Source organism: Hyla sarda, chromosome 4 (genome assembly GCF_029499605.1).
Source record: "Hyla sarda isolate aHylSar1 chromosome 4, aHylSar1.hap1, whole genome shotgun sequence".
Taxonomy (NCBI): domain Eukaryota; kingdom Metazoa; phylum Chordata; class Amphibia; order Anura; family Hylidae; genus Hyla; species Hyla sarda.
The window spans coordinates 56447805-56463180 of record NC_079192.1 but is presented as its reverse complement, the minus strand read 5'-3'; the positions used below and the strand labels follow the sequence as shown (position 1 = coordinate 56463180).

The 15376-nt window shown below is 44.3% G+C and overlaps 1 protein-coding gene across 3 annotated transcripts in view; it reads left to right on the top strand.

The window, feature by feature from the left end:
- The window catches only part of BMP1 (bone morphogenetic protein 1), a 125889-nt gene that overhangs the window by 35596 nt on the left and 74917 nt on the right, over positions 1-15376 (top strand). For all 3 annotated transcript variants that reach the window (XM_056571077.1, XM_056571078.1, XM_056571079.1), the window contains exon 2: positions 5295-5390. In XM_056571077.1, coding sequence (XP_056427052.1) covers positions 5295-5390 — 96 coding nt within the window. The remainder of the gene's footprint in view (positions 1-5294; positions 5391-15376) is intronic.

Below are 15376 nucleotides of genomic sequence, written 5' to 3'. Positions count from 1 at the left end.
TGTGCTTGCGATCCGGATACACGTCCCTCTGTCCCGGCGGCACGGGAGAAATGTAGGAGGGGGGATAGGATCCGGTGCCGGGGGTCGGAGATGATGGCTGGGAAGCAGCGTGTGGCAGCACTGTGAAGCCTAGCGGTCGTAGCAGCGTATGGCAACGTTGGAGGGATCCTCTCTACCCCGACGGCACGGGGAGCAGGTGAGGACCGGCAATGCGGTAACGATTGTCTCAGATGATGTGCAGGGTTGTCTTAACACCAGACGCGTTTCGGGGAACTGCATCCCCTTTTTCAATGGTGGAGGTTCAGGAAGACTGTATCAATGTAAAGCCTCACGGTTGTTTGGATCATCTCAATTTATAGAGTTTGTCTAGTTTAGAAAGTCTATTTTTTTGGGTACCTTACTAGTGAAAATTATCTTCAGTCCGTTGTGCCCGGGCTGCAAAAAGAAAAAGAAAACAAACTTTAACTCCCCTTCCTCCGTAGCGCTGCTACAGCTGTTCAGTCCCCCAGTCCGGTCTTCTTCCCTGTACACGGATCGTCACACTGAGCTCAGCCTATCACTGACCACAGCGATGTCCCGCCTCAGCAGGTGATAGGCTGAACGCTGTGTGATGATCCGTGCACACGGAAGAAGGAAGAAGATCGGACCAGAGGACCGAACAGCTGTAGCAGCGCTACGGGGGAAAGGAGGACGGTGAGTAAAAGGGGTACTCCGGTGAAAAACAATTAAACAGATTTGTAAATGACTTCTATTTAAAAATCTTAACCCTTCCAGTACTTATCAGCTGCTGTACACTACAGAGGACGTTCTTTTCTTTTTGAATTTATTTTCAGTCTGACCACAGTGCTCTCTGCTGACACCTCTGTCCGTGTCAGGAACTATCCAGAGCAGGATAGGTTTGCCATGGGAATTTGCTCCTACTCTAGACAGTTCCCGACATGGACAGAGGTGTCATCAGAGAGCACTGTGGTCAGACAGAAAAGAAATTCAAAAAAGAAAATAACTTCTTCTGTAGTATACAGCAGCTGATGAGTACTGGAAGGATTAAGAGTTTTTTAAATAGAAGTAATTAACAAATCGGTTTTAACTTTCTGGCACCAGTTGATTTTAAATAAATTGTTTTTCACCGGAGTGCCCCTTTTAACAACAAGTATTTAGGCAGACAATTGAAATTGAGGAGTGGTGACAGACAAGTCACCCAACATTAGTATAAAAATTGATCTTCTAGAGCAGTGGTCTCCAACCTGCAGACCTCCAGATGTTGCAAAACTACAACTCCCAGCATGCTGGGAGTAGAGATGAGTGAACTTACAGTAAATTCGATTCGTCACGAACTTCTCGGCTCGGCAGCTGATGACTTTTCCTGCGTAAATTAGTTCAGCTTTCAGGTGCTCCCGTGGGCTGGAAAAGGTGGATACATTCCTAGGAAAGAGTCTCCTAAGACTGTATCCACCTTTTCCAGCCCACGGGAGCACCTGAAAGCTGAACTCATTTATGCAGGAAAAGCCATCAACTGCCGAGCCGAGAAGTTCGTGACTAATCGAATTTACTGTAAGTTCGCTCATCTCTAGCTGGGAGTTGCAGTTTTGCAACATCTGGAGGTCCGCAGGTGGAAGACCACTGTTCTAGAGGGTGGTCCTCCGATCTACATGGCGGGCTCTTTCTGAAGGGAAAGACTTTTGAACATTTGTTGGTCGTCCATGGTTGCATCTGTATTGTAGATGTATCAGTGATTATGTTCTGTCTCGGAGGTGGGGGAAGGGTGGGTCTTGAGTAGGGGACATCACTCTATGACAGTGGTCTTCAACCTGCGGACCTCCAGATGTTGCAAAACTACAACTCCCAGCATGCCCGGACAGCCATCGGCTGTCCGGGCATGCTGGGAGTTGTAGTTTTGAAACATCTGGAGGTCCGCAGGTTGAAGACCACTGCTCTATGACTTTTGTATGCCCTAATGGGGCATATATACTGAAGTCATCTGTATTAACAAAAACAAAAAAACTTTAACTATGATGTGGAGTGCTAGTGTTAGGTTTATAAAAGTGTTTTGTAGTATAGGTGACCTTTTAGATGCCGGATATTTGGCACTGTATGGACTGTGATTTGTGTAAAACACTAGACAATTGTATACTGATCCATTGACTGCTGGATCCCATGTAACCCTGTGTACATTTGCTTGGGTTCACATTTAGTACCAGTGTTGTCTTAGTTGGCATTCATTGCTCTGCTCATCATAGTTAAAGGGGTACTCCACTGGAAAACATTTTCTTTAAAATCAGCTAGTGCCAGAAAGCTAAACAGATTTGTAAATTACTTCTGTTAAAAAAAAAAAATCTTCATTCTTCCAGTACTTATCAGCTGCCGTTATGATCCACAGGAAGTTCTTTTCTTTTTGAATTTCTTTTCTTTCTGACCACAGTGCTCTCTGCTGACACCTCTGTCCATTTTAGGAACTGTCCAGAGTAGGCGCAAATCCCCATAGCAAACCTATCCTGCTCTGGACAGTTCCTAAAATGAAGAAATTATATAGAAAAAGACCACTGGAATCCAGGCGCTGCTTTATCCAAAGATGCAAGGATGCGGGTAGGTATTGTTAAGCAGATACTTTTATTTATGTTGTAGCATACAAGTTAGCAAGATCATGACGCGTTTCGGGGTCTGCTACCCCTTCCTCAGATGATCTCCGGGGTAGCAGACCCCGAAACGCGTCATGATCTTGCTAACTTGTATGCTACAACATAAATAAAAGTATCTGGTTAACAATACCTACCTATATCCTTGCATCTTTGGATAAAGCAGCACCTGGATTCCAGTGGTCTTTTTCTATATAATTTCTTCAGTTCCTACAGGAAGATCCATGTCCTCCTGTGACCATCAGGCTTGGCAGCTTATCCTAGCCATTTGATACCCCGGATGAGGGGTGATATGCGCATTTTCTTCATTTATCCAATTCCTAAAATGGACAGAGATGTCAGCAGAGAGCACTGTGGTCAGAAAGAAAGGAAATTCAAAAAGAAAAGAACTTCCTGTGGATCACAACAGCAGCTGATAAGTACTGGAAGAATGAAGATTTTTTTTTTTTTTTAATAGAAGTTATTTAACAATCTGTTTAACTTTCTGGCACCAGTTCATTTAAAAAAAAAAAAAAATAAATAAAAAAAAAGTTTTCCAGTGGAGTGCCCCTTTAATGCTACGGCTATGTAAGAACAAGATCCAGGTGAGACTGCAGCTGTTACATTCTTCAGTGTGTTAAGTGACGGCTTCCATACAGAAGAGCAGAATTCCTGAAGTCACAACACATTGCTCCTAGCTAAAAATGAATAGAAATGGGATTTTTTTTTTTTCTTCAAATGAGATTGCTTATTTTTAAGAAAAAGTCTCATCAATAGTGGAATTGGGAACTTGGCTGCTATTCCTACTCTCTGGCGCAAAGCTATCCCGACAGGGCAAATAACATGTAGGCCCCATCACTGACTTCCACTGTTTGTCCTAACAAAGTACATTGTATACAGTACAGTGCTTGTACAACATGGTGTTTGGCTACTATTTTTGATAGGTTGGTTGCCGACTTGGGTACCACAGTATATGCTCTTGAACTTTTGCCCTACATACTGGTGTTATATGAACAAATAATAGCACTGTTCTCAGTTTCATTATTCTAATACCTTAAATTAACCCTCGCACAATGGTTTACCCAAATTTTTACTGAACTAAAAGGTAGAGATGGGGGGGAAGGAAGCTTCTCAGGGCTCTGTTCACACTTCATACATTTGGGGTATGTGCCGGCATATCAGTAGAAAATGATGCCAGTGTACACCGCTCTGGGCCTATTAAAGGGGTAGTCCAGTGGTGAAAAACTTATCCCCTATCCTAAGGATAGGGGACAAGTTTGAGATCGCGGGGGGTCCGACCGCTGGGGCCCCCCCACGATCTCTCTGTACAGGGGCCAGGCTCTCTGGCCAGATAGCGGGTGTCGACCTCCGCACGAAGCGGCGGCCGATACGCCCCCTCAATACATCTCTATGGCAGAGCCGGAGATTGCCGAAGGCAGCGCTTCGGCTCTGCCATAGAGATGTATTGAGGGGGCGTGTCGGCCGCCGCTTCGTGTGGAGGTCGACACCCGCTATCTGGCCAGAGAGGATAGGGGATAAGTTTTTCACCACTGGACTACCCCTTTAAGGTCAACAGATGAAATGTAAGCTACTAGTAACTATGAAAAGTCCACTCTCAAAAATAAGAACAATCCTGGCACAACCACTAAAACCTACCATACAGGTGCCGGTATCCACAATGTCCTGAACACACTACTAGTAATTCTGGGAAAGGTCAGAGACAACAGTAAAATAAAGAGACTTTGCACTACAGTACGTGCGGGTGTGGGTCCTGTGCATAAAAATGGGACAAAATTGCACACGAAGGTAATAGAAGCAAATTACACAGTATTATAACTTGACATCATGGTCTCAAAAGCTGAAGAAAAAGAGATCCTGGAATACCCCTTTAAAGGAGTAGTCCAGTAGTGAACAAGTGGTAAATAACTTATCCCCTATCCTAAGGATAGGGGATAAGTTGCAGATCGTGGGGGGTCCGACCGCTGGGGCCCCCTGCGATCTCCTGTACGGAGCCCTGACAGCCCGCGCGAAGGGGGCGTGTCGACCCCCGCACGAAGCGGCGGCCGACACGCCCCCTCAATACAACTCTATGGCAGAGCCGAAGCGCTGCCTTCGGCAATCTCTGGCTCTGCCATAGCGATGTATTGAGGGGGCGTGTCGGCCGCCGCTTCGTGCAGGGGTCGACACCCGACATCTGGCCGGAGAGCCTGGCCCCCGTACAGGAGATCGCGGGGAGCCCCAGCGGTCGGACCCCCTGCGATCTCAAACTTATCCCCTATCCTTAGGATAGGGGATAAGTTTTTCACCACTGGACTACCCCTTTAAGGCAACGTTTCACGATTTATTTTAATAACATTTTTTGTTGAAATGTCCACTAAAAAAATATTGGCTTTTGCAAGTGCTTTTTTCCTCCTTTTTAATATTTAGATTTTTCCTGCATAATGCTACAAAGTAAGATGTAAGGACCGGACTAGTCGGGGGTCTTCCGCTGTGTAATCCTGGCTACACAAAGGTTGTGTGACTGAAAACTGATGATATGAATTACCCCAGATAGTCTCCATTCTCTTTGAGTCCGGCCGTGGAGAGTCACATCATAGTTACAGTCCATTATTAAGAACCTTTATAAAACGCACAGTCAGGCATGGCCTCTAATCTTTGGTTTTCTCACTTTTTTTTTTTTAGTGGCTTTCTGGGGGGATATTGCTTTGGATGAAGAGGATTTGGCCAACTTGAAGGTAGATCTCCGGGTGAGCTCAAGAAACAGAACACATTCTTCAGGTCAGTTGGATAAATGTTTTATGTTGTATTTTCCTATGAAACCTCCAGTGTTGTTTTTTTTTTTTTTTTTTTTAATCTTTCCTTTTCTTTTGACTTCATACTCTTAAAGGAGAACTGTAGTGCAATATAACTTATACACTATCCGAAGGATAGATCGAGGGGGGGGGGGGGGGTCCCAGCGGTCGGACCTCCTGTATGGGGCCCATAGAGATACATGGAGGGGACGTGTCTGCTGCAGCTCCCTGGGGACGACATGGCGCCTCCTGCAGACTTCTCTGCGGCCCCGTACAGGAGATCACGGGAGCTGCAGGATAGGGGATAAGTGTCTGATCGTGGGGGGCCAAATGCTGGGACCCCCCCTGCAATCTCCTGTATGGGGCCATGGCTCTCCCTTGCAGAAGGCATGGCGCCGCGGCTGACATGCCCCCTCCATGGATAGTGTCTATGGCTGCGGTACGCCTTTTAAATGTCATAAATCAGTGGTCTCAACGTTTGGCCGTGCAGATGCTACAAAACTTCAACTCCCAGCATACCCAGACAGCCAACGGCGAAGTGAAGTTTTGCAACATCTGGAGGGCCATAGTTTGAGATCACTGTCCTAAGTCTATGCTCATACTTCTGAATTTTGCAGACTGCCGGCCCATACATAATATGCCGTCGCTAAGGATGCCTGGAAATGCACCATTTACATAGATGGCAGTGCATTTCCGTGCAGAGTCTGCAGAAAGAATGGACACTGACACATCTGGTCCAGAAACACCTCCGCGTGTGCAGCAGAATCCCATTTAATTCAACTGGACAGTGCTGCTTTAACAAGTGAAACTCTGTGCAAATGTTTATAGTGTAAAATACTAAAGAGTGAAAAGAAATAATGTAAATGGCGTGTCTAGTAGTCTTAAAGTTAGTGGCTATTTTTGAGTTTTGTGATGATCCTTCTTGGCCAACCAGATAACCTTGCACGATATTATGCAATGTGATACGTGTGTGACGGCTTCTCCCTGACCTGATGACATCCCTGGTTTCCTATAACCCCTGTCCTCATTCTCAGGACTGTAGTATCAATGTTCTGTCCACAGTTAGCAGTCTCTCCCTTCCTGTCATTTCTTCCTCACGTAGAACCCAATTTTTCCTCCCTCCTAAACACTTTTTTATCTAATTCCTAGTATATAGACGCCCCCCACACGCTCATCCTGTTGTTCCCATTGGCTTCCTGTTTTGATAAACTGTCATGGAGATGGGTTTTATACAGTCCGCAGATTTGTAAACACACCTACACCCTGTAAGAGCTGTTGGTGAAGTCACCGCGTTCCCTCTAAGTAAGCGCGGCCGGATATTTATATCTATGGAAGCTGGTGGTTGGCTATGGATGGCACCGAGTGCGGTTCGTTCTGTACTGGTGCTATGCCAATCTGTAACCTGAAGATGACAAGAATTTATGAAAACTACATTGAAGCCCAACAGATAACTACTCATAATACCCAACATTTGGCCAGACTTATCAATCTGTCAGAGGGAAAACTGTCTGATTTATCCACCGCAGCCAATCAGAGTGCAGGATTTATATTACCGCAGCTCGTTAGGTTATTAATGCTGAACTGTGATTGGTTGGGGGAAATCTGACGGTTTTTCCTCTTACACAGATTGATAAATCTGTCAATATAATAATAAATGTCAGTATAATAATAAATAAATGTCAGTGTAATAATAAATAAATGTCAGTATAATAATAAATAAATGTCAGTATAATAATAAATAAATGTCAGTGCAGTGATGAGGTCCTCAGGGACCTATGAACAGAATTCCCTACAGCTGGGTTATGTCAGCAGCTACATCTTTAATATGAGGCGTCATTATTACCTCTCCAACTAGTGACAAATAAGGAACACACAAATACGTGTAGGTCACTAATTTCTGATCGGACCCTCACACATCTCTAGATCTCATTTTGTTTTTTGGCTCATTTTAGCTGTTTGTATATTTTTCATAGACTTTAAAGGAAAGTGAATATTTCTCACTCTTTCAGTTTTCCCCTATTTCTTTCTCTGTCTCTCTATTTTCTCTCTCTCTTTAGCGCATTATTTCCCACCATTCCTCAAGATTCCCATTTATCAAAGTGTGCGCTCTCCTTTCTTTTTATTCCTGTTTGCTCTGCGGTCTTTCTTTCTTGTGTGCTCTCTCATCTTTCTTTCTTGCGTGCTCTCTCATCTTTCTTGTGCGCTCTCTGATCTTTCTTGCATGCTCTCTCATCTTTCTTTCTTGCGTGCTCTCTCATCTTTCTTGTGCGCTCTCTGATCTTTCTTGTGTGCTCTCTCATCTTTCTTTGTTGCGCGCTCTCTGATCTTTCTTGTGTGCTCTCTCATCTTTCTTTGTTGCGTGCTCTCTCATCTTTCTTGTGTGCTCTCTCATCTTTCTTTCTTGCGTGCTCTCTCATCTTTCTTGTGTGCTCTCTCATCTTTCTTTCTTGTGTGCTCTCTCATCTTTCTTTCTTGTGCGCTCTCTCATCTTTCTTTCTTGTGTGCTCTCCTTTCTTTCTATTCCTGTTCACTCTACTGTCTTTCTTTCTTGTGCGCTTTCATGTCTTTTTCTTGTGCGCTCTCTCGTCTCTTGCTTGTGCACTCTCTCTCTTTTTCTATTCTTTTCTCTTTTATACTTTCTCTCTCTCACTTATGTTTCTTGTGCTTACTGTGTCTCTCTCCCCGTCTCTCCCTTTCTCTCACACTCTCTCTATCTCCTATGTTCTCTCTCTCTCTCTGTCTCTGTTTCACTCTTTCTCTGTGTCTCTCTCTCTCTCTTTCTCTCTCTCTCTCTCTCTCTCTCTCTCTCTCTCTCTCTCTCTCTCTTTCTCTCTTTCTCTCTCTCTCTCTCTCTTTCTCTCTCTCTCTCTATCTCTCGCCCATTATTTCCCTCCATTATTCCTCAAGATCCCCATTTATCAAAGTGGGATAAAAGGAACTACTCGCAGAGCTGTCTTTCTATTTGATGCTAACTTAGCTGATTGTTGGGCAAACTAAAGATCTTTAGAACATACATAATAACTAGAACACTGCCACCTAGAAGTAAAAGTTTGTAAGGAAACTTATTTCCATAGAACTTTAATGGTTTTGTAATCCAAGTGGCACAATTAAAGGAAAACTGTCACATATTTTCTCCTGCACTATCCACAGGTATTGGTGGATAGTGTGGGAGACGCTGATTAAAACGAGCCCTACCTTGGTCTGATCCGCGCTGCCATTCGCCCCCACTTGTAGTTCTAATCTCTGTGTATATCCGGCTGTAACTGGCAAAGGCGTGGCTTCTGTGGGCTAACGGGCACTGACGTCAGCGCCGCTCATGAATATTCATCCCTCCTGTTCTCCCTCTCTTCGCTGCTCCTAACCAGAGGGAGGGATGAATATTCATGAGCGGCGCTGACGTCAGCGCCGCTCATGAATATTCATCCCTCCTGTTCTCCCTCTCTTCGCTGCTCCTAACCAGAGGGAGGGATGAATATTCATGAGCGGCGCTGACGTCAGTGTCCCTTAGCCCACAGAAGCCCCGCCTGTGCCAGTTACAGCAGGATATACACAGAGATTAAAACTACAAGTGCGGGCGAACGGCGGCGCGGATCAGACCAAGGTAGGGCTCGTTTTAATCAGCGTCTCCCGCACTATCCACCAGTACATGTGGATAGTGCAGGAGAAAATATGTGACAGTTTTCCTTTAAACAACACTCATCTCTACCATTTTTGTATAATCTTTTTTCTTACAACAATACACACAAATAAAAAGCGAACCTAAACTGGGATTGGAGGTATAAACCAAGCCTTTTTGTTAATAGGTTTCTTGATTTTGATCATCCGAGTCATGAGAGGCCAAGTTACATGAGTGTGCTGCTGTACATGACCCTATCATTGGGGTAACGTTTATCAGTCATGCTCTGGGTCAGAGATGTCCAGCTATGGTTTAGTGGGACGTCATTTGGGGCCGAGCTGTATACATGTATATCCACAATCTAGATGGAAGCTGGATATATATGTGCAGTCTCGGAGATGTTAATCCGCACAATATCTGCATTTCACTCATTCCCTGCTTCCTCCACATTCCTCTTTTTATGGCTGGCGTTTCTCCATTTCTGCATTTCTCGTGCCCCCACCCTTCCAATCATCTACTGTACATTCTTTTCTGTCTTCATGTATATTCAGATTTGTTTAATACTTTGGCTACATTTTCGTTTCCACTAAGTAGTTGCTATGTGGTTCCTCATCCCCACATGTTCCATTCAGCATAATGTACAATGATGTTCTGAATTATGACCCTACATCATCTGGCCTTAGTCTTACATCCCACATACCTTTTATGAGGCTTACAGACTCTGTGCATAACTTCCTGATTTATGTTGGCACTTAAAAGGCGGACTCCATGAAAAAAAAAATGGTGAAAAAAAAGTGCTTAAAGGGTTTTCTGGTAGTTCTAAAAATTGTATACAGAAGGGGACTGGGAAAAAAGTTTACAACCCCCCCCCTTTTTTTTAACCCCTAAATTAACTTCTGTACAGGAACCGCTGCATTGACGTAATCTACATTGTGCACCTGAAGCTGAATCTTCCTCTGTTCTATTCCAATGGAGTAACAGGGAAAAAACAGAAATGTTGGTGGGACTGAGGACTGGGGTTGGGGACCACTAATGTAGGTGATTGCAGCTCAATGGCCTAAGTATAATGTTTTTTCATTGTGAATTGTCCTCTTCTTCACACAGTTTGATGGAGGAGTGGGTTACAACCTATCACCCAGTTGTACTATGTTGGCAGTTCCTTCTTGCATTACATTATCTGCTATGAAATCCCTGAATGACCCCGGGGATGTCGGCCCACTGGATATTTGTCATGTCCCGTCTTCTACATATCAAAGAGAACGGGGTTTTATTCCGTGTGAATACAAGAGAACAGAATGTAAACAGGACTGGAGCGCCCGCCTGCCTGATGTATACTGAATGGTTGCTTGGCTACGGCATTAGGGGATCATGGTGCCTTGGCCCAAATATACAGAGATTTATGCCTGGGTTTATTGTATTCACTTGTCGTGATCCTATAGAGTGGATATCCCTGTTATATAATTGCTCTAATAATAATAATAATTGGCAAGCCGTGTAAAGAAGAGAACAAGGGAAACTGACAGCTGGTTCACCCACACTAAGGAAGAGGTTGCCGGCTCCCAGACTGGGTAAAAAATATAGCTTTATTGTATCACATCTTAAAATCCAGTGCACAGAAGATGAATAAAAACATGAGAGAAGAGCAAGACACAAACGCACCGACGCGTTTCGACTTAACTGTAAGTCTTAGTCATGGCGATGGCATCGCCATGACTAAGACTTACAGTTAAATCGAAACGCGTCGGTGCGTTTGTGTATTGCTCTTCTCTCATGTTTTTATTCATCTTCTGTGCACTGGATTTTAAGATGTGATACAATAAAGCTATATTTTTTACCCAGTCTGGGAGCCGGCAACCTCTTCCTTTTGCTCCAATTGTCTCACCTGGGGACTCGGCCCCTGAGATTTGTCCGAAGCTCCCGCTGGAGAGGTGTGTTGTGTGATTACATCGGGAACACGTGATACTACAAGTGGTGAGCTGATACCTTACTTTTTCTACTGTGAACTTTCACCCACACTAAACCCAATACACATGGTTATAGTAAGGGTAATTAAAGGGGTACTCCAGTGGAAAACTTTTTTTTTATTTTTTTATTTTTTAAATCAACTGGTGCCAGAAAGTTAAACAGATTTGTAAATTACTTCTATCAAAAAATCTTAATCCTTCCAGTACTTATTAGCTGCTGAATACAAACAGAAGAAATTATTTTCTTTTTTGGACCCAGAGCACAAGCACAGTGCTCTCTGCTGACATCTCTGTCCATTTTAAGAACTGTCCAGAGCAGCATATGTTTGCTATGGGGATTTTCTCCTGCTCTGGACAGTTCCTAAAATGGACAGAGATGTCAGCAGAGAGCACTGTGCTCGTGATTCAGCAGAGAGCTCTGTGTTCCAAAAAGAAAAGAATTTCTTCTGTAGTATTCAGCAGCTAATAAGTACTGGAAGGATTAAGATTTTTTAATAGAAGTAATTTACAAAGCTGTTTAACTTTCTGGCACCAGTTGTTTAAAAAAAAAAAAAAATTCCACCGGAGTACCCCTTTAAATGATGTATTACTCACTCTGATCCTTGTTCCTGTTGTAGACTTAGAGCCTCCGTTGCTAATATGCAAATATGTTCCTTTGCGCAATGGAGGCTGTAGCTATCTCCCTCTGTCGCCTCTACCCACATACCACTGACCTTTTGAATAAGCATAACCTTTTCGGTCACATGGGCATAGGGTCTCGCTCATTATGACAGGAACGCTCTAAAAATGTTATGCATATTCAGTGGTGGGCAGGCATATGGCAACAGAGAGGAGGGAGGTAGTAAAGCTCGAGAGCCAGCTCCCGCCTCCATTGTGCAAAAGAGCATATTTGCATATTAGCAATGGAGGCTCCAAGATCACGGATCGGAGTAAGACATCATCTTATTCAGGTTCCCCCGCACTATAACCCTGTCTAATGGGCTTGATGCAGGTTAATCAGCTGTCAGTTTCCCCTTAAAGGAATTCTCCACTTTATTTTAAGAAAAATCTGATTAATACTGCAGGCTATAAGGGAGAATGCCATAGGGTTTCTGTTGTGACAACTTGTGACTTTACCAACCAGTGTGCTTCTAGCGGTTGAAAAACTACAACTCCCATCATGCCTGGACAGCCTTTGGCTGCTTAATCGTTGGTTTGAATTTTTCCCTGTTCTATTCCAATGGAGTAACTGGAAAAAAACAAAACAGAATGTTGGTGGGCCTTGAGGACTGGGTTGGGGACCAGAGTTCTATATAATGTTGTCAGGCAGGATATACTAAGCAATCAGTCTGTAAGTCGTAGTACTTCTCAACTCTGATGTTGATGTGGACATAGGCTCGTTCCTGCAGCCATTCACTGCATGTATTACCAACAAAATATGCACCAAAAATATGTACAATGCATCTCCAATTGGTTTCATTGTGAAGACGCAATGTGGTTTTGGCAACAAATATGTAAATACACAGGAGTAAGGCGGGACCCGGACAGTGTAGTTTTCCCCTTGGATTTCTGCCACATATTTCCACTACTTTTGACCAAATTTTTGCTGCAGTTTTGGTTGCAAATCCATGTTCTAGCATTCCAGCGGTTTCCCTGTGTTGAATAAGCATTAAAGCGTACCTTTCAGGTTACTTTTTTTCAGGAACAGCTGTCCTATGTGTACATTAAATAAGTAACATTAAATAACTTGAATATGGTGTTTTTCACTAGATTTCTGCTCTGCAGGTTTCATCTCTAATCTGCAGTTCTCCCAGAGCTGGTGGGCTGAGCTCCCTCCTCTATAGACTAGACTTGTTGCTTTGTCTTGTAGACATAGGACAAAGCATAGATGATTTTCAGAGAAGAAAATGTATGCAGGAAGGAGTGGAGGGGTAGAAGACTGATAACAGGAGAAAGAGTCATTGTTTGTATAATTGCAAAGTTTCTTATATACTATGCAAAGTTTATTCAAGTGATAGTGCTCATTGAAAACAGTGGGACGCATATCACACGTTTTTCACCATTTAATACAAAACTAAGTGGGAATAAAATCGAATGGTTAGCTGCCATTTAGGAACATCTCTTGTAGAATTGCATGCAATCCTCACTAACCCACCCCCTAGGTATGTTCACACAGCATATTTTTTCGGACCACATTAAGTCATGGATGCCGATGAGCCTTATTCATTTGGACTACACTGCACCTGGCAATTTCCTGTGGAATAGTGACCTGTGATCTAGTGAATAGGGACATGCTAAAAATACACTCACAACACAGAGTGAACTGTGGTGCATATTTCCAAGAGACATGCCGAAAAATTGGCCATTTTGTCCTGACTACAAACCTTTAAAACCAAACCTGTGAGTGATCTTAAATCTGTGTCTGCCCTAGTAATGGCAGCAGCACCTTAGAATCACTATCGCTACAGCTGCCTGGTGCCTACACAGTAATTCCAATGCCAAAGAGCAGCGCCACACAGAATTACCCATATCATTGTGCCCACCACACAGCTGGGGCTATTAAATGCAGTAAAACCTCTTAGAAAAAAAACACCCCAAATTGCACTGAAAAGTGGTCTATTGTAGGGGTGATCGTCTCAAAGAAAATGTATGGATAATGTACGGTGGACTGAAAATCTGACACGCAACACAGGGGCTGACAGATCGCCTGTGCAGCCGGTTCAGCTGCACAGGGGCCCAGCGTGTGAGGGGGCCCACCGCCCTTTTAAAGGGCGGCAGGACCCCTCACACCACACACACGTGAGCAGTGGTGCTGCGCCACCACTGCTCACAGTTCTAAAGCGGACGTGGCGCATAATAGCGCAACGGGCACTTTAGACAGTCTGCAGCCGACCGACCCCTGTGTGTCTGTCTGTCTGTGTGTCTGTCTGTCTGTCTGTCTGTCTCTGTGTGTCTGTCTGTCTGTGTGTCTGTCTGTCTGTCTGTGTGTCTGTCTGTCTCTGTGTGTCTGTCTGTCTCTGTGTGTCTGTCTGTCTCTGTGTGTCTGTCTGTCTCTGTGTGTCTGTCTGTCTCTGTGTGTCTGTCTGTCTGTCTCTGTGTGTGTCTGTCTGTCTCTGTGTGTGTCTGTCTGTCTCTGTGTGTGTCTGTCTGTCTCTGTGTGTGTCTGTCTGTCTGTCTCTGTGTGTGTGTCTGTCTCTGTCTCTGTGTGTGTGTCTGTCTCTGTCTCTGTGTGTGTGTGTCTGTCTGTCTCTGTGTGTGTGTGTCTGTCTGTCTCTGTGTGTGTGTGTCTGTCTGTCTCTGTGTGTGTGTGTCTGTCTGTCTCTGTGTGTGTGTGTCTGTCTGTCTCTGTGTGTGTCTGTCTGTCTGTCTCTGTGTGTGTCTGTCTGTCTGTGTGTGTGTGTTGGGGGGAGGACTATGCTACCTAATGTGGGGAAACTATGCTACCTAATGTAGGGAAACTATGCTGCCTAATGTGGGGTGCCTGAATGAGCTGCGGCATATGCGGGGCCTTAATAAATAATTAACGACTGATATTAGAGCAACTGATATGGGTGTGGGCCCCCCTGAGCAATTGACATATGGGGCTCCACCTGAATAAGTGACATGAAGTGGGGGGGTCCTGAACAATTGACATATGAGGGGGGGGGGAGGGCCCGCCCAGGCACATTCTTTGCACAGGGGCCCTCTGCTGTGTCCGCCCCTGGCACAACAAGTGGTCTGGTTGAAGAGGTGGTCTTTTGGAGAGGTTTTGCTGTAATTACAAATCCGTTCCCACCACCTAGTCACTTCTACAAATGCCCATAAAATGCTGCAGACATAATGCGTCTGTAATATATCACATCCATTAATGGGAACATATATTCAGCAGCTACTTAATCTTCATGCATGCCCTAATGGTATATGTCTCTACATTGACGCTTATTCTTCTCTGTATGGGAAATGATATGGGGATAAATTGCTTGCTGAATGACTTGTGTAGATGATGTAGATATTTCCATAGCAGTGCAATGTCAACCTGGCATTTTCATAGCCTAGAGTTTTCACATATCACATAATGATAAATGCGAGGTTCCTGGAGGAGCTACAGTACATGTCCCAACACCACCAATAAAATGTATTTAGGGCCAGCCTAAGGAGACGTGGAGGGGGGCTCCAGTCTAGATGCATGCCGTAGTCTAATTACGATAGATCTGTATACAATTAGGGAGATGTAAAGGCTCCACACATGTGGGCACATATGTACGTCCACTGAGGGACCTATTAAATGTAATTGATCGTGAAGACCACCGGGAAGTCACAACTGCATGCAGGCAACAGAAGTGTCGGAAATGCGTATATACACCCCGATCAGCCATTAATTCCACTGCCTTGGACTCCTCATGCTGCCAAAACAGCTCTACCACATGGAGACCT